This window comes from Lepisosteus oculatus, chromosome 3 (genome assembly GCF_040954835.1).
Source record: "Lepisosteus oculatus isolate fLepOcu1 chromosome 3, fLepOcu1.hap2, whole genome shotgun sequence".
In the NCBI taxonomy this organism is placed as follows: Eukaryota; Metazoa; Chordata; class Actinopteri; order Semionotiformes; family Lepisosteidae; genus Lepisosteus; species Lepisosteus oculatus.
In genome coordinates this window covers 48,569,937-48,589,467 of record NC_090698.1, presented here as the reverse complement: position 1 = coordinate 48,589,467, position 19,531 = coordinate 48,569,937, and the positions used below count along the sequence as shown (strand labels likewise).

Here is a 19,531-nt window from a genome sequence, read left to right as displayed (position 1 = left end):
AAATGAAAAGTGGGTCTTCCAAGTAATTCTTATTACCCTACGGAAGTGCCAGGAATACAGAAATGGGTGCTACTGAAAGGGCCTGATTAGCTGTACTTGAGGAGGCTTAGAAACACTCACAAAATCACATTAAATATAACAGCCTTTATACATGGCTTTTTGTCACATTCCTTCCTGTTTTTTTTTTTTTAAATTATAATGTCTTAAGGTAGGCCTGGTATATTTTTAAAGGAAGAAAGTATTTTGCTGCTTGACTGCTAAATGCCGGGATTAAAATTATATATTAAACTGAGATTAAGTTATGGCAACAGCCGTAATTGCAAGAGAATAGGCTATCGTGACAACTGTTTTCATAAAAAAAAAAACAACAATATTAATCTTGACAATATATTGTTCACAACCCACCTATTCATGTTTTTTTTTATACAAAGTATAGTGCGAAAGTAGTGCAAGATTATGTTAATAATGCTTAAAAGCACACAGACTTGCCTTGTATTCTGAAGGGGAATACAAATATTTTACGAACTTTTTAAGATTTATTGTAAAATGCATCTAAAACCTTGCTAGAACTTGTTAAAAATGGAAAAATCATAAGTGGAAGAAATCAATACATCACTCAATATCATATAATCCAAAAACACAAAAATAAGTCTGGAAAAACAGTAAAAAACATCTCGTGGTGTGGACGCCAAATTATGAAAAGCAAATAAACGCACCTGTATGAATATCTGAATATAGAGTATTTTGCTCTCAAAACACTAACCTTGATCCTGCCAGTGAAAAGCATACAAACACAGACAAGAGAGTATATATTATAGTGTGATACCTTTCTAGTGTGCACTTTGTGTGAGGCATTCATTTTCCAATACCCTGTGAATGTCCCCCACTGTGAGCTAACCTCGCTGACTCTCTGTTAGTCTCTCTCCCCCACACTTTTCCTGCAGGGGGTGCTCCGCCTTGTATGTGAAATCACCAGGTGAACTGAAATTCTCCAGACACATGCATTGAGGGGGGGAGGAGAACACCGTCTCTGCATTTTTTACATCCACTGAAGTTAACTTTCATTTCCACATTTCATGTTTAACTGTTATAAATGGTGAAAGTGAAGAAATGACTGAAAAGACATTCAATCATATCCCCATATTAGTATCATTTATATATCAACATGACGCATATAACAATAGGACACTGATAACATTCAGTGGAGAAAAAATACAAAAATTCAGAAAATGGAAAAAATCATTTTTCATAGAACTATACATGGAGGAATGAGACATTTGTGTATCTAGTGTGTACATACAACACTGTTTAAACATTTGTCTGTGAATGACCTACAGTTTGTATTATATGTGCACAAGTTAAAGTAGTGTAAACCAAAGCAAGAATTTGTATACTAGTGGAAATGTTGAAACTCCCATTCATTCAATCTATAATGCATAAAGAGTGTGTGGGTAAAACATTTTAAATTCGGGAGCTATCCTAGGGTTTGGAGTCGAAGTATAACATCTATGAATTTATGAAGACCTGGGTACTTGATTTAGGGCATGTCAAAACATAGGCATTGAAATAATCTGTATAAATTATCATGGGGAGTGCGAAAATATATAAAGACACTCATAAAATAGCAGTGGGTCAGACTGTGGGCAACAGACTCTTTGGTGGTGAAAATGGCTGCCATGTCATATTATACATCTCACTGCTCTATTTCCAAGTCTTCTCCAGATCACTTTTTAAAAGAGAACATTTGTAACGATCAGGCGATGGTTCATGAGAACATAGGCTTTGTAGGACTGATTATCAGAACAGTAAAGCTTTACCGATTACCTAAATGAAAGCACAGAGAATCTGTTATAAATTGGTATAATAGCATAAACACTACTCTTACCGTATATTTAGAAAAATAACTTTGAAACTATTACCACTGTAACAATAGAAATAACAACTAACATTATTAAAGATAGAAATCAGTTGGATAAGGTCAATTACAGTTGTATGTTTTGCATGACCTGTTTCATTAACTAGTAATTCAGTGCCATCTTCAAATATCTATATGCCCTTGAATCAAGCTAAATTATACTACTACAGTTATTTCATTGTTATATTCACTTCAAATGTTTTTCTAATTACCACAAAACATGTACTTAACAAATAGCACCATAGACTAAACTTGTAACCTTAACATGCTTGTGAATATTTAGAGTATAAAAGCACTGCAAATGGATGCTTATGTGTGTGTGAATGTTTTTCTTCTTTTAAAAAGGTTGTCGGATAGTGTACATAACTATGATGTGTTATCTTGCTAATCCATGGTTACCCAAACCACTACTTTGCCATGGTTACTCAAATCAATACTTTGCCAATTCATTTTAATCTCTCCTGCAAGTACAGTAGCTCCCTAAAACTAGGATTGAGGACTACTTTACATTTTACAATTCTACCTTGGGTGACACTTCAGATTAGAAACAGAACAGGCCCAGTTCTTTGGCACTAATAACTGTACAACATCCAGTTTCACTCCATGGAAGCTCATGGGATAAACATGAATGGGACAGTGGCCTGTTCATTTACTTGCTTTAAAGTAAAACTCAATAATATCTTAGGAAAGCAATTACAATCCCAGAGTAGATTTATTTTTGGGGGGGAAACTAACTGAAGAATAGTTATCCTAGAATTATTCTTCCACAGTTCATCATATTTTAGAAGATATGTATAGTTAAGTATAGCACTCAGGAAGAGTCTACAGTCCAATGCAATTGTTTTCCTGATATTGTTTTATGTGATATTAATTACCCATTGGCCCTTACCAAACATGGCCTCCTAGATCAAGAATTGTTCACTCTGTCCTTCTTCTTAAAAAAGCAGCCTACACATTATTTTCCAATATCTAACTTAACATTTCTAGGAAATATTCTAGAACAGGCTATGGGTGTTTCATTCTAAGCCCTGCAGGTCAGAGCTCTGTTTGAGCTACTCTAGTCTGGGTTTACATTGATGCCTCACACAGAAACTGCTGCTGGAAGGGTTATATACAATCTGCTGATGACTACTGACATTTTTTTCATCATTCTTGTCCTCGTGGACCTCGCTTCTGCCTTTGGTATTATTGATCATAGTGTACCATGATATATAGGTCAGAAAGGGGTTGTTGGGAATCCTTGAACTGCTTTTCTTGTGGATTAAATTATATTTGGAAAACAACCCATAAGTATGTCAACCTCTGACAATTGTTAGTTCTGGAAACAGTTCAAATATACAGGTCAGGAATCTTTGCATCAACTTTGATCCAGGCCCTATATGTGAAGCTGTTAATCAGAACATTATGAAGGTGCCTCTTTTTTACCTTTTTAATACATCATTCTATTCTTTGCCCAACTGATACAGAAATGCCACTGCATATCTTTTTTGGGGGGGTTGCTTTATGCTTGAAATGCACTGCGTTCTGTTTTTTCTAAACACGCTCTTTTTTAGCTGCAGCATATTCAGAAGTCAGTTTTTGGATCTTGACCAAAATCAAAATGCATAAGCATATGTCACCTGTGTTATCTTCATTGCCATTTTGTACTGTGGAATAGAATTAAAAAACATGCTACTCTCTTTAACAGGCTTGGGTGATTTGATTTTATCTAACTCCCTACAAATAGTTATACATACTATACATGTATATCTACACATAGTTATGGTTTTAGACTGTGCTCTTGTTGCTAGTATTAAATTATGTGATATAAAAATGAAAAGATGCCATGACAAAATCCATAGATGTTCACCTGCAACCCTGAACTGGAAGAAGTGGTTAGAAAATGGATGGATATATAAAATTCTTCAATTTAGGCTTTGTCTTTTGGTCAGCCCAGTCAACCTCCAGGAATTGACACTGTTGTTGAATTTTGTGCTTAATAACTGAATGCATAACAACAGGAAAGTATCCTGTCCTTACCAATTGGTAGAATATATAATCTTGCATTCAAACAAAGGTTCTTTCAATAATTCCACTGGTATAGAACATAATGCATCATGCAAATGCTTAAAAAGACCTAACAAATCAGCACATGTGCATTCTGAGGTGTACGCTGTTTTCTGATAAAACCTCTGGAAAACAGTTCCAAAGTATTAGTCAAGAATATAATTACATGCATAGTATAGCTAACTGCAGAATGTATAGATTACAATTTCTATGCTCGTTGCTCTCATTGCTTCTTGTAATTAAAGGGTTTTTTCTAATGAGACACTTTACAGAATTGATTAGATGATTATTGTTTAGATAGAAAGACATTTTAGGTCAATAAGGACCTCAAAATGTTTAGAATTTTAGCACTTCTACTTTTATGCCATTTAGTTACAACAATAGTCACAACAGCTTCAGTACCAAACACTTTTTGATTAGATGAACATCGAGTACATTTGCATACAATTTTATTTTTCAACCCATCAGAAATACTATTTAGAAAGCCCCAAAAATAAAGTTCTGTGTGTGAAAGTGTGTGTATGGGGTTCCAACCAATATGGGCCATAGGACACTATAAAAAATAGAAACACATTAGCTTAATGGGCCAAATGGTCTCCTCTCATTTGTGGCCTTTTTGATGTCCTTGAAAATGTCCCTAATACGAAAAGGATTGAAGTGTCAAGTCTTAAGTGAACACTGCTATGCTGCATAGGAATAAATGGAAGAAATAATGGGTGACAGCTGGCACTATTTCCTTTATAAATGACTAGATCAGCACTGCCAACAATGTTGTTGGCAACCAACCCAGTCCCACACTAAAAGAAAGCAGGGAGGCCAAAGTTACTGAAACAAAGTGAAAAGTATGGCAACAAAACAAGGTAACACAAGCAAAACTGGGTGTAGGTTTACAAAGCATGCCAGCTTACATGGAGTCAATTCAATCTATAGCCATACAGTGTGTTGTTGTATTAGTGTATTAAAGCTTATATTCAACATAACACAATGTAAACTGACAAAAACCTTTGTTTGCTTGCCATAGTTAACCCTGAAAATTCTTGCACCCAAACTTTTGTTCAGAATTTTGCTGCTTACTGTACTTTAAGTGTTTTAATTATGATTCTTTTATTAAATCCTGTTAAATCACATTATTTGCAATCACAATAATTGTGATTCTGCAAACGTGTCTTGGAAAGTGTTACATCAGTTAAAGCCAACTAGTTCTATGTTCTTTAAGAGATGAGCAGACTGGTGATGAATGAGCAGAAGACAAGGTTTGAATATTTCATTAAATCTTTCAACGTACTTTTCTGCAAAGATCTCAGCCTGTTATACATTTTGTGCTTTCTATTTAATACTTATGGGAGGCTTAGAGTCTGAACCATATTAAGCTAGGTAGCTTTACTTTCCTAACAAACGATAAGAACATGAGTGATGTGAACAGACTCACAGGAGGGGTCCCATCTAGGAAAGCAATAAGCTAAGACACTCAGGTGAACCAATAGGCCTTTTCCGAGCAAATTACAACAAAGAAATGAGACAGCAAAGAAACGCAGTGGTCTGCCTTCTTGAAATAATTCTTCTGCATATCAGTTGACACAAAACATCATTACTCTTTCAAAACCGCAGGGTTCAACCGTATTTAGCAGAACAAAATACAAATAAGTGAAATTAAGCCCTGCCTGCTTAGTACATTTTGTGCACAGTGAGCTGCTTAAGACAGGACTGAGGAAAGTTATTAAATGTGCGGCACAAAGTGTTCACTTATGATAAATGAATTGATCAAAATAAAAATGTTGGCATTTAGATATTTACACATTTTAACAACAAAAAAGAAGGCTGAGCATCAAGGAAGAGAGAAATAACCATGTCAGTATCCATGACAACCACTTTCTACCCTTCCAATTTGTTTAGTCAGCTTAAGAGTCTACCATAAACATCAGTCATGACTTATTACCAGTCATGACTGGCTTTAACATTTCCCTTACTAATTTCCTAGTATCCAGACTTGAATTGTTCTGTGTATAATTTAGTATTTTTTTAACAATTTGAATGATTTTCCTTTAAACAAATGATGAAAAGACCATTACTTGTGAGATATACACATACCAATTATTACTCAGTGATTTTTGTTACACTGGGTAACAATTCACATTCACATTCGCAACTGCAAATAAAACCAAGATTTCATATACCAAAAGATCATATTCAGCTATCACTGTTAAAGCTCACTGGTCAAGGATATCCTTGATCCAAAATAAACAGTTCAGTGCCATTTTTTTTGTAATAATAAAATCTTGTTTTATATTTCCCAGTAAAGATAAAACTCAATGATAAGAGAATTTGCTTAAAATAAAATAGTTTAAAATTTAATTTAAGAAAAACTGTGCATCTGTCCTCCCAATCTATTGGGTTAAAATTATAAAAGAAATGAAATGATCAAACATATATCCCAGACAGCCCTATGATGTTTTGTAGAGGCAAAACACTGTTTAAAAAAAAAACATAATAAAATTGGTTCAAAGGATTTGTAGAGCTCACTTCAAAAATGTAGGATATCGGTAGACTGAACACTAAGAGGCCAACAGCCACTGGAACAGGAGTCCATTGCAGCTGGCATGTCTGTGGAAAGGGGGAGAAAACCAGACCACCAGCCAAAAAGGTGAACTCCGGCCAGAAGATACCCCAGTCTGGAATCAAACCGAAGACCCAAGTGATGTGAGACAACATGTGAGTGCCACACCACTGTGCTGTCTTTAAAACGGTTTGTGTCACCAGTTTGCTTAATCTAACAAACATTACAAAACAAGTACTGTAAATAGCAATGACATCTGCCACGATGCTGCCGAGGTCAAACCACCAACACAGCAGTTTTTTCAAGGCAGATCTTTACACACAAACATTGTGGTTTCTGAGAAGTCATTGACAGTAATAAAATTAAACCTATGAATGAAGTTCGAAACCTTGGTGTCATTTCTGACCTTCTGAGATAATTTAAAGTTCATTTTAAGAACAAAGTCACAAGGGCAACATTTTGCCTTCTGCTAAAGATTGTCAAGATAAGATCTTTATCTTTCAGCTTTATCTGATGCTAGCATGATGCACATGCCTCTATTTACTTAAAATGACACTACTGAAACTTCCGACTGACTGCAATGTCAACTAATACTAAATAGGTTTCTTTATGTCTGTAATTTTGTGGCTTGTGTGCTCAATACCAATACTCTGTCTCAGCACATAACTCATGTGTAAAGTGCACTGGCTCCCTGTGAAACCTAGGAGTGGATTTTAATGTTCTCTTGCTTACAGGCGTTGAATGGTCTAGCTCCTGGTAACCTTGAGGGCTTATTGCATTGGTCTAACTCGGACCCTGAGATCCGTTTACTCAGGCCTGCTTGTACATAAGAACAGGCTCAACACAATGGGTAACAATTTTCTCATGTGCACTACCATATTGTAGGAACTTATTGCTCAAATCAATTCTGTGACTGGACATGTTTACTAAAATGTTTTAGTGACAAATTGGATATATACTCCTGATTTTATTTCTTTTACGTCATGACTTTTTTTTGCATGTACTGTTGGACAATGACTTTTTTAAGTGATTAAATTAAATGTATTATATCATCCCATTACATTTAGTCTTTTTTCCAAGGATACCTTTAACAAAATCCTCGCAAATAATGCGCACCCTCTCCCCAGGTTACGCATGACCCCATATACATAAAGACAAATTCCCATAAAATCCGTAGATGAACAGTGCAAAGGAAACATGATGCAGTCACTACCAGTAACCCACAAGGCTAAGCTTTACTCTCAGACTCTCCTTTGCTCTTGCACACATCTTCTTCATTTTATCTCATACCTTTTCCTTGAAAATTCTGAATAACCTATATTGTAGTTGTAGCGGCAATGCTTGTTAATAAGACAGAATTAAGTGTTGCTGTGCTTTCCCAAATGAGGCCCATCTCTCTGTTCATCTCTGTGGTGCAGCCACAGAGAAACTATTCATGCAGGCTGATTTAAAGATGTTTTCTTTCGATAAGGGACAGCTCCCAAATGGGGATGCACTTAGCTAAGCCTGGCTATCATGATTAATGGTCATCCATTGGTGCCTATCTGTCTAGGGAGTGCCAGATGGACATCTGGACTGCATTCCTAAATGTCAGGAGTAAGTGACTCATATCTCACCTTGATCAACCAACCAGGGACTGGTAGGGCCGAGTAACCCACGTGGAATTCTGATGCCCATGAAACTTTCAGCCAATGAACAAGCTGAATTTTCTCCAGGTAAAAACAGGCAACAGAGAGCCTGGAGAAGGAGACTATTCTGTGGACTTTTCTGAAAGGGAGAATCTCAAAGGAGAATTCCAGGGCAGGATGGCCCAGGAGCAGAAAGGCTCCCAAGGGCAGGACATTCTCGCAGCACACCTCCTGACCATCCTGAGACTCAGCCTGGACAACCACGGAATGGCCAGTGTGTCCGAGTGCCAGAACTTTCCTTTGTTCTAAGAGTCTAGAGCGGAGGTTGCCAGAGAGTAACCAGAGGATCCACCCGAGGTTAGCACCAGCAGCAGGCCTCGTGAACAGGTCTGAACTGTGGACAGCTGAATCACTATTCAGAACAAGCACTTCATCAGGAACAAACCGTCCACTTCCTGACTTGCTGGGACCCACAGTCATCTTTTCTCCTGTGCACAAACTTTGCTAATTAAAGCCAACACTAACTAGCCGGTCAGTGAGCATCAGCACCGCACCGTCGCAAGCCACACAGCATAGCCTGGCACGGAGCCAGAGAGCCCCAGAGATTGGATGAGTATTCAACTTCACTGCATTACTGCTCGAGAATTCAATTGTTATCCCAACCAGTTGATATCAATTTAATTCCTAAGAGTTATGTACTTGTTTTGACTATCTAATGTAGAAGTTATAACCAAGTTCATTTACGAAACGGTCTAAATGAATGATATACTGAACGTATGTCCTCTTGATATATGTAACACTTCGTAACTGATTGAATATACACCTTTTGTATTCTGATAACCCTCTCGATTAGATCTGTTAGGTTGACATGCATATTCTATGTATTAATAAATGTATCCTCGTGTATTAGTACCTGTGTGTGTGCGTTGTTTGAGTTATATCGCATGGTTGGATTCTAAAGCCATCAAAAGAATCAATTTTGTGATTTACTGCTACAATTAATAATTGTCCCAGTAAATGCCCAAACCCTACAGAACTGGTGCCTCGTGAGAGCACACTACATAGTGTAACACTTTATCCATCCCATTTTCAAACCCCTTTATCCAATACAAGGTTACAGGAGAGTCTATCCCAGCAAGCAAAATGTATAAGGCTGGATACACCCAGGATGTGACGCCTGTCATCTCAGGGCACACACTCACACCAGGACCAGTGATCCCAAAAGGCAATTAAATTTACGAACAAGAGAAGGAGGTCCTTCAGCTAATCTAACCTCTTGGCTATGGCCCAATCAGAGACTCTACTGTAAAACCACCACTTCGCTCATCCAACCACAATACCGTAGTCTAAATGCAAACCTAAAGGGCAGCACTGAAGAGAGAGAAAGCACAAGTGCCGCAGGTCAGGGTGTCTGCACTGACTGGTCTGTCTTTTTAGACTTTTGTGACAATTAAGATGAACTTACAGACATGGTTTGTATTCATATATTTTTCTGCAAAGAAACAGTGATTCCTATGAAACCCTTTGAAAGTTTTTTCAAACAATATGCCTCACTGAAGAGTCTACCGTGCCTCAAGTGGGCTGCTTCACAACAGGGTTAAGAGGGAAATCAGAGGTGAAATTAGAGCAGAAATTAGAAAGGCAAAATTAGAGTATAAGATATATATCAAATATGAACTGTATGGAGTAGAATGAACACTTCGTAAAGCCAGTCCTGTAACCCTATCTGTAGATGGCTCTGTACTTGAGCTTCAATCAAAATTGAAAAACCTTGGGGTTATATTCGATTCTGGCTTAACATTCGACCCACATGTACAGCATATTGTCAAAACATATTTTTTTCACCTTAGAAATATCACAAGATTACACCCTATTCTATCATTAACTGTGGCTGAAAATCTGATCAACATATTTGTATTCTCTCAAATTGACTACTGCAATGCTCTACTCGCTGGGGTATCTAAATCTACTCTGAACAAAATGCAGTATGTCCAAAATTCAGCAGCCAGAATCCTGACCAGGTCTAGTGCAAGTGTTCACATTACTCCTGTCCTGTAGTCCTTTCACTGGCTTACGGTCAAATTCCGTGTTGACTTTAAAATCCTCATGCTCACCTATAAGGCTCTACATGGCTTGGCACCTCAATACCTCTCTGAACTATTATCACCCTACTCCCCACCTCACAACCTCCGCTCTTCAAATTCTGCCCTCCTTACTGTCCCCTAAGCCTGTCTACATTGTATGGGCGACAGGGCCTTCTCCTGCTATGCCCCCAAGCTCTGGAACTCTTTGCCCAAGGATATCAGAGAGTCACCTTCTCTAAACTCCTTCAAATCCAGACTCAAAACCTTCTTCTTCAGAAAAGCCTTTACTTAACTGGTTCCATTCTTCACCCCTCTGCTCTTCTTAGTACCACGTTCCACGGTCTCCTCTATTGTTATTGTTGTATTGCTGTAATTGTAATTGTGTCTTATCTTGTGTATTCTTCTTATTTATTGTTGTAGTCTTCTTATTTATTGTTATTCTCATCCTGTAAAGCGCTTTGAGAAGCCACCTTTAAAGGCGCTATATAAAATAAAGTTCATTATTATTATTATTATTATTATTATTATTATTATTATTACTACTACTACTACTACTACTACTGTGGTGAGGCTTCCAGACAAAGGTAATCTCCACAAACACAATGATTATTGATTGTTTTAACACTAACACAGAGTTGGCTGATGAACTCAACAGTAGACAGAAGTAAGGAAAAAGCTTAGATCTCATAACATCAGTGGGCAGATACTGAGGTCTTTCAACCAGCAGAAAGTACCCAGAATCTGGAAACGGACAACAATCATACCAGTTGCAAAACACAAACAGCCCTGTATATATAGCCCTGACATTATTATATCTCTTATATTCACCTCTAAAAGGTCTTGGGACACATGCCAGGCCTTTTCTTAAAGATTTCTCCTCACCCTTTCAACATCATTCAACTACACGTGTTAGTGGAGCGATTACTCTCAATTTTTTTAATAGACTTTAATGTTTTAGGTTGAATCTTAGACTTTTTGACCTACAGATCAAGGTTGTACATCAGTGCAGCTTTGTTTTTCCAATGGGTCTCCTCGGGGCTGTGTGGTATCCTCCATCCTCTACATTTTGTAGAAAGAGGTCTGGCTGTAGAAGTTCTTTTGAGGACAGACACATCATTAAGTTTGCTGGTGACTCATTGTTAGTCTCCTTCAAGATGTAGAGAGTAATCATGGGCCTGTAAAGGGTTATTTTGTTCCATTGTGTAACATTTCCTTTAACTTAATGTGTCAAAATCCAAAGAAATGATCATTAATTATAGGGAGCAACCACCAGCTGCAAAACTAACAATGACGAAAATGAAATTGTCAGTCAAATTGTCATTGTCAAACAGTTACAAATATCTTGGCAATATCGTTGATTATAAGCTAACTTTTCAGGAAAACGCAGATGACATATGTTAGAAGAGCCTTCAGTGATTATTATTCCTAAGAAAATTCCGTTATTTTAATGTGTGACAATGACTATTGTGTAGAACTTTAATTGAACGTGTCCTTACATTCACTGCACTGGTTTGGTAACCTTAATATATGCAATAAATAAATAAGAGACGGAGCAGGATTGTGAAGGTCTCCAGGAAAATTACTGGTGCACAGCAGTAACAGCTTTCACACACCTGTCAGCAGCTATATCACCCTGATACATACAACTGGGAGTCCACTGAAGCTCAGCAGGTGTGAGCCTGGCCAGTACCTGGATGGGAGACCTCCTGGGAAAGCTAAGGTTTCTGCTGGAAGAAGTGTTAGTGGGACAAGTGGGGGACTCACCCTGTAGTCTGTATGGGTCCTAATGCTGCAGTATAGGGATGGGAATACTATACTGTAAAAAAGGTGCCATCCTTTAGATTATTATTCAAACAAATATAGGACCAATATTATCACTGACTGTCATAACCACCCCATGTACACTGAATCTGAGCTCCTTCATCTGGGCGCCAATTTAGACTACTCAGATACAAGTGCAATAGCATCAAATCATCTTTTATTCCCATGGTTATAAACCTATTCAACTGGGACAATTTATTGTATTTTTCAATTTATATATTTATTTTTCTTCCTCATGACAGATGTACATCTCTTACTTGTTAATGGGTTCATGTTGTCATAAATGTATTGTGCATTATATAATGCCTTTTACCTGCCTGCAAAGCAAATTTCCCAGTTGGGAAAATAAAACTAAGTCAATCAATTAATCAAATCATTAAGTAAATCAATCATACTACAGACAATATGTGTTGAGCATCAAATTAAATGTATCATCTTTAACTGCAATAGATCAAAAAACGTATTGCTAGCAAAGGAAAATTACAATCTTCTTTAGCCAGAGACCAACAGACATAACAAGGTTGACATTTGTCATCAGTTCTTCTATAAAAGTAACAGGCTAGTAACATGTCAGAAAACCACTGTAAGCTTTACAAGTTATACATCTGTGATGCATGCTTACACCAGGTTGGAGACTAGAGCCTGGGCAATCGCTTGCTTGCTCACTGGTCTCTAAGCCCTAGATGCCACACATTGCCACACATTGTCGCGGGTCATCCTATAGAATGGGTTCACATCTGTCAAACAGGATATCCACAGCATAACTCACATTATGCTCATCACAATAAAATCCGGATCTGGAACTGAACCCAGGACCCTAGCTAGCACTGTAAGGCATCAATGCTAACCACTGTATCATCGTGCTGCCCCCTCAGGATAAATTATTACGTGAGCAGTATGAGGCCCTATGTTGTGAATGAATGAACCTAGCAAGAATGGCAGGAAGTAAAGCATCCTGTAGCCTTGTTGTCATCAATCACAATTAGTGGAGTTCTGAAGAAACTACGTATACCGGTGCTCATTCCACACTGCAACTTCCTCATCGATTGGTCTAATGAGGTTATTCGGTTAAAGTAACTGTGCCTCTTGGCCACTCACAAATAATCAATTAAAATCATATCAAAAACAGTTTAGCATAATTTAAATATACATTTGTAATAAAGAAGACATGCAGAAGGTGATCAGTTTGTTTTGAGACTCAATATGTTATTCATCTTTCACATTGACATAATACAAATCACAGAAACTATTATTGCAAATGCTGCTTGCACAGACATATATGATTGAAACCATCTCCAGGTCTGCTGCATTACAATGTTACTCAGAGGACTTTGCTATACAGAACTAATGCAGCTAAAGAAACTCATCTGCACCAAATCCTTATGCATGAAGTGTATGCTGACATTTAATTATGAAGTTTAATGCTTCTTTTTTTCTAAGATGTACTGGGCTTCTTTATCTGAAAGAACACACAAACCTTATGCAGTCACAGTTTTTGTTGCTTACAGTCGTTTCGGCATTGCTCATTACAGTTAACAATTGTTTATAAAAATGACAATGTCAGACAGTTTTAAAACAATCATCAGTTCATTAATGGAAGTTTCACTAGGGAAACACTTCTCACATAATTCAATTTTTCAATTAAGTCACAGCTAATATACAGTACACTCTGTACATATGGCTGCGAGCCTGGAATAACTTGAGGATGATTTTAATTCTGACATACCAGTCTGAAATCAAGCGATAAGGATGACATTTAAAAAAGAAATCCATTTGAAAAAAAAAGTTTTTTTGAAGTATTACAAAACAAATTGCAGAAACCTGATGAAGTAAAAAAAAAAGAAGAAATGTCTGCATATTTAACTAACTGCCAAGGAGGAAGACTTTCATTAAATTCCAGAAAATGTTTGATAAAATAACAAGCCTCTTCCTGTTTTATTAAACGTGTTTAACGGCTCTAGTTTCCTTTTAAGAGAAAGCTAACATCCATGTTAAGTGATAGAACTAGGACTTGGAACTAATGTCAGTTTATCAAATACTTTTTTAAGGAAAATAAAATGTCATGAATACTGGAATGTAAAAAAAAACTCAAACTCAAACTCATCAAATCACTCAATGTATAAATATACAACAGATAAGCTAAAATAAAAATTCAATATGTAATTTGTACAAAAGGTGAGATACATCTTCACAGATCAAAATTATTCCAGATCTTTCAAAAAGTAATTACAGAAGCTTCTACTACTTTGTAATCATAATTGCCAATCCAAATTCTCTGAAGTGCCTGTTTTAAATTGCCTCTAGCCACTTGCTGTTATTACCTACAGTATATATTCCCTTTTGGACAGTAGGTTTCCACTCCAGGTCTCTATAACAGGTTTGCATTGGGGAAATTACAATACAGACAACCTCAATATTATTGAGATCCATCTGCCATGATTTACAGTTAATTTCCTACCCAGGTCAGTGAGTGGGCAGTGACATATCATTTTACACAGCAACATGAGACCTTAAATCTGATTAAGTATTGAGACTGCAGGCATTCTTCAGCCAAGTGACTGGCTGGGAAAGAAAAACAAATTCTGAGACAAAACTGAGCTGCATCCAAAACAGCACCACATTTTCAAGGTATCCCAAATTATGAAGTTCATGTAAAGCCCTATAAAGAGCATTTAGTTATTTCACAAAGTTTAGCTCAAAGACTCATCATAATCCAAGACAGGATACTGGAGGACGCTTTGCAGAAACAGTGTAACCAGTAAACCCGTGTAATTATAAGCACTTACCAAGCAGAGCAGACATGTTCTGGAAAATTCTGAGGAGCTCAGGTGTGATGGAGGGGCTGTTTTCCAATGTTACTAACCTGCAAATAAATCAGAGCAGCATTTCTCAATGCTCAGCATGGGAGACTAAAGAAATAAAGACTACTGGTGGAAGTCTATAATGATCTATTTTTCTAAAAGACTACTTTTCTGTGATTATACAAAATGCCTTGGGGGAAAAAAAAACCTTGTTCTTTATTCTGACCAATCTATATATCATTCAAAACATCACAACAACAGAGATTTTGATAGAAGTAAATGTTATTCCTTATTTTATATGTCTATAAAGACTTCCTAATGTGAAACTTATCATAAAACACACAAAGAATCCTTTAGCCACAGCTAATGGCATGTAGTTCAAAAGCAATATGAATACTCTCTAAAGGAAGGAAAATGTTTGGAAAAATTGCAAATATAATCCCACATACAGGTACCAATGTGAAGTAACTTATCAGGACACTGGGTCACCACATGTAGTGTAAGTACCATGGAATAGTCGACCTACGTCTGGAATTGTACAAGTGCCATTCTTCAAAAAGAAAGTCAATCAGGGCTGATTATTCATTTGTCGAGAAAATGGTGACAGATAATTAATTTGACCAATCACATTTATTCTCCTCTTCTTTTGGCTCTTGTAGGGGCAAGGCCTATTATTTCACTTAGAATTAAGTATCGTTAAATATTTCTGTGCCTTGACCAAGCAGCCTGGTGCCTCTCTCTAAATGCACAGGAATTTGCCTAAAGAGGCCTCTTTGATAAGAGACATCGTAAAATTCTATCAAGCTGAACAATATAATGATGTGTAGCACAAATGGGCTCCAGCAAATCTCCAGGCTGGTTCTCAAAGACCACAGGACCATCACCCAAAGAAAGATCAACCAATAAGTGATCTGTTAGACAGGTACCAGAACCAAACCTCACAGCATCTCAGCCTAGCACCTACTGGTGATGTAGCCCCATATACAGGTAAACTGGAACACAAGTCCTTTCTCTCCGCTAAACTCAAGCTCAATCAATCTCTCCAAGCAGTCCAAGTCAGGACAGGAGGAAGATATTCTCTCTGAAACAGAACAAATCCTGTGTTTGGGACCCCACTTATTTTCATCTGATTAACGAAATTAGACAGTTGGACTCTTTTGTCAACTTCAAGTATATCCAGAATGTTCTGAACAAAAAGCTATAGCATGGACTAAACTAAGTTCCCCCTTTTGTTTACCTTGTGAGCCTCAATAAGACAAACTGTGTAAAGACTGTTTAAAAGACCAAAATAAGCAAGCCACGACTTTGGCAGAGCTGCCCGTGGCCGATGCAAGTACTAGGCAATGCCAAAAAAACTCTCTCTCCTTCCAGTACCAAGAAGCTGGCACAGTAACCTAGCTTTTACCTGTGCGAAGTTTAAACTCATCAAGGACATTTGGACAATGGATCTTGGAGTATAAAACTTGATTTAATTATTCACATCATAACTGTTGAGAGGTGAACGATTATTCCAAATGCATGTTTAAAGTTTAGTTCACAATAGTAAATGTAAATTTACTTGTGTCTGAGAATATAATAGTGATTTAGTTACATGAGACTGATAAAACCCATGCGCTAAACTGCAGCACATTATAGTTGTGCATATTTTGACAATGAAATGATTAAGTCTAATCTTTCAATCCCTGAGTGACAGTCAACCATTCATGTTCACGGCAGATCTTTTTAGATCTATTTAGAAACCATGTGTGAGACTAAATTATTATGTTTGGTTATTTGGGTGATTCCTAAAAGGTGTTAAGTATACTAGCAATTTACTGTTACAATGTATGATAGCTACAGCAAATTACAGTAAAACACCCCATCTCCTACACTGTGCTCTTTGCACTGCTTCTACTGGACTCACAAACGAGCACTGCAAGGTGTAATGAGATGCTTGTGCTCTGCTAACCAACCATCATTTCCTAGTCTGTGGAGCTGTAAGCAGATGGCTCGTTTCCCAGATTGAAATATGCAATCATTTGATCTGCAGTTGAGAGGCTGTTTTGCCTTTCACTTCAGATTAATGCACAGATATCATCATCTTGTAGTATAAGCTTCCTCCAGCTGTTGCCCACTGCTGGTGATGTTTCTCCCTCCAAGTCCCATGCTGACATCACCTTAGATACCACTGCTCGTGAACCATCAGAAAGATGAGCTGTCTTGGTCATGGCTTTGCTCTTTCAAAGTCACTGAGGTCTTCTCTCGCAGCCATGCTAACCTTAATTCCAGGAGTCAGGGATAATATCACCCTGCAACTCACAACTGCCAACCCACTGAAACTAAGCAGGTGTGAGCCTGGCCAGTACCTGCATTGGAGTAAAATGGCTATATACTGTAAAACGGACCCATCCTTCGGATGAGACGTAAAACCAAGGTCCTGACTCTTGGTGGTCATTAAAAATCCCAGGGCGTTTCTTGAAAAGAGTAGGGGTGTTAACCAGGATTCCTGGCCAAATTTCCCATTGGCCTTTACTAATCATGGTCTCCTAATAATCCCCATTTGTAAACTGGCTTCATCACTCCATTCTCCTCCCCAGTGATAGCTGGTGTGTGATGAGAGTACTGGAGCACTATGTCTGCCGTTGTATCAACCAGGTGGGGCTGCACATTGGTGGTGGTGTACAACTCTTTGAGTGGAGTGTCCAAAAAGTGCTATATAAGCATAGGGAATTATTAATTATTATTATTATTATTAGGAGTACAGGTCTGTCCAGCATTTTTATATATCATGCTAGGAAGTTATTTACTAAATATAAGCATGAGCCACATCTGTATGGAAGACCTTGCTTTCAATTTACATGGTGTCTCTTATGAATACAGTTGCTTCCATTTTTTGTCAACTACCCGTACCTGAATTAATAATAGTAAATAACTAGAATGTTGTGTTATATTTTGCTTCAACTGGATCTGCAATAGTAAATGGAACATTCTTATTCATCAAAATACCTTAGATTTACTCCACAGTTTTCTTTCCATAATTTTAGTTTCAGAATCTTGTTTCATTTCTCTTCACTTCTATAACCGTTTTATCAGCACAGGAGAAAAGCAGCTAGCACACATGCACACTCAGAAAAGCAGTTGGGACATCTGCCAGCATACAAAGCTTATAGCAGAGCCAAAGCAGACACTACTCTCACTGACAGGACTGGAAGCTTGCAATGCTTGACAAGCCACAAGGGCACCGACTGCACAGCAAGCCAAGATACTCTGGTGGACTTGAATCCATCCAGTCCCAGTAGTGCTCAGTCTTGGGAATTACAGTTCCAACAGCTAATGATAAGCCCAGATTCAGACCACTGATCTGTGAACTATAGGCTCCAACCTGCTACTAAAGAGCTGCCTCTACTGGCTGAGTTACTTGGGAGACACTGGGGTTATTGCTTTTCTTATGGTCAGAAATACTGGAATGTACTAGCAACAGTCATATACAAATTAAAGCACCGACATGAAGATATTTTTATTTGCTTGTGCATATTATACATTCAGTATATTTAATATATTACATTTAATACTAATCTTTAACATGTTAATGTCATGGTCAATGGGCATTTTGTCCACCAATACCCATTATAATTCTGTTGGGTTTTTTTGGCTTTCAATAAAGAAAGTCATTTTCACTTCAACAGGTATCAATTTCTGTATTTAATATTTTTCTTCTTAAATACTTGCATCTTGTACAAAGTTACAAAAAATACCTTCCGAATGTGCACAGATGCTCATAAAATTACTGTATAGTCCAATTTTTCAAAGAAGAGAAGTCATGCTTTTAGTAACCATGGTAACCTACTTTATTAAACTGGCAACTTTCATCACTAAGACTATAAAAAATTGCAAAGACTTACACAGTACAAATGTGTAAGTGGGATGACAAGGCATTTTAGAGTCTTTCATCATGCTATATCTCTTTTCAAAGACAATACAACTGTGATTATAGTAAAGATGAGTTTTGTCATGTTAAATCATATTAATTATTTCTCAAAAGCTTGATGAAACTGAAGAAAATGGTTTCCACAAAGTAATTCCAAACAAGGTTTCTGATAAGTGAGGACTTGCAAGAACCTATGGATGAAAAATGTAAAAGTCAAGACTAATCTTGAAGTTGGGATAATTTAATCGGGTTTCTGTTTGCATGCCTCCAACCTCTCAACTGCAATAAATAACACAGAACACAAGATAAACAGCACTCTCTTCAAATTTCCACTCACACAGAAGACCTGGTTGGCAGCCAATATTTGTGATGGTACCATAAAAATTAAAGCCAACCTAATTGCTCTAATGGAATGGCCAGATTTATAGAACACAAAACTTTATATCAGTAAAATGTAACATCAGAAGCAGAAATATAAATGAGTTATAGAACAGAACAAAACCCAGCAGAATCCAGAATAAGCCTGAATTGGATTCAGGTTTTGGAGCATATGAGAATTACATAAAAGCAAGTAAAAGGTATAGAAAAAAAATGAGAAATTAGTAGACTCAGGAGGTACTGTACCATAATTAATTTGTAAAGTTAAGCTGTATTCATTTCTAGTCCACCGACAGATTCCTCAGCAGACTGGTAAAGGGAGTTATGATATTTTGAGGAATCTTAGTTTTCTTAGTCTAAACTAATGAACGATGTGGGAGAGAGGCAATTCTGCTGT

General features: G+C 37.2%; 1 protein-coding gene across 1 annotated transcript in view; it reads right to left on the bottom strand.

The window, feature by feature from the left end:
• Positions 1-19,531, bottom strand: part of ipo11 (importin 11) — a 262,035-nt gene that overhangs the window by 123,329 nt on the left and 119,175 nt on the right. Inside the window, exon 22 of the mRNA XM_006626819.3 lies at positions 14,835-14,911. Within this exon, the coding sequence (XP_006626882.2) occupies positions 14,835-14,911 (77 nt within the window). The remainder of the gene's footprint in view (positions 1-14,834; positions 14,912-19,531) is intronic.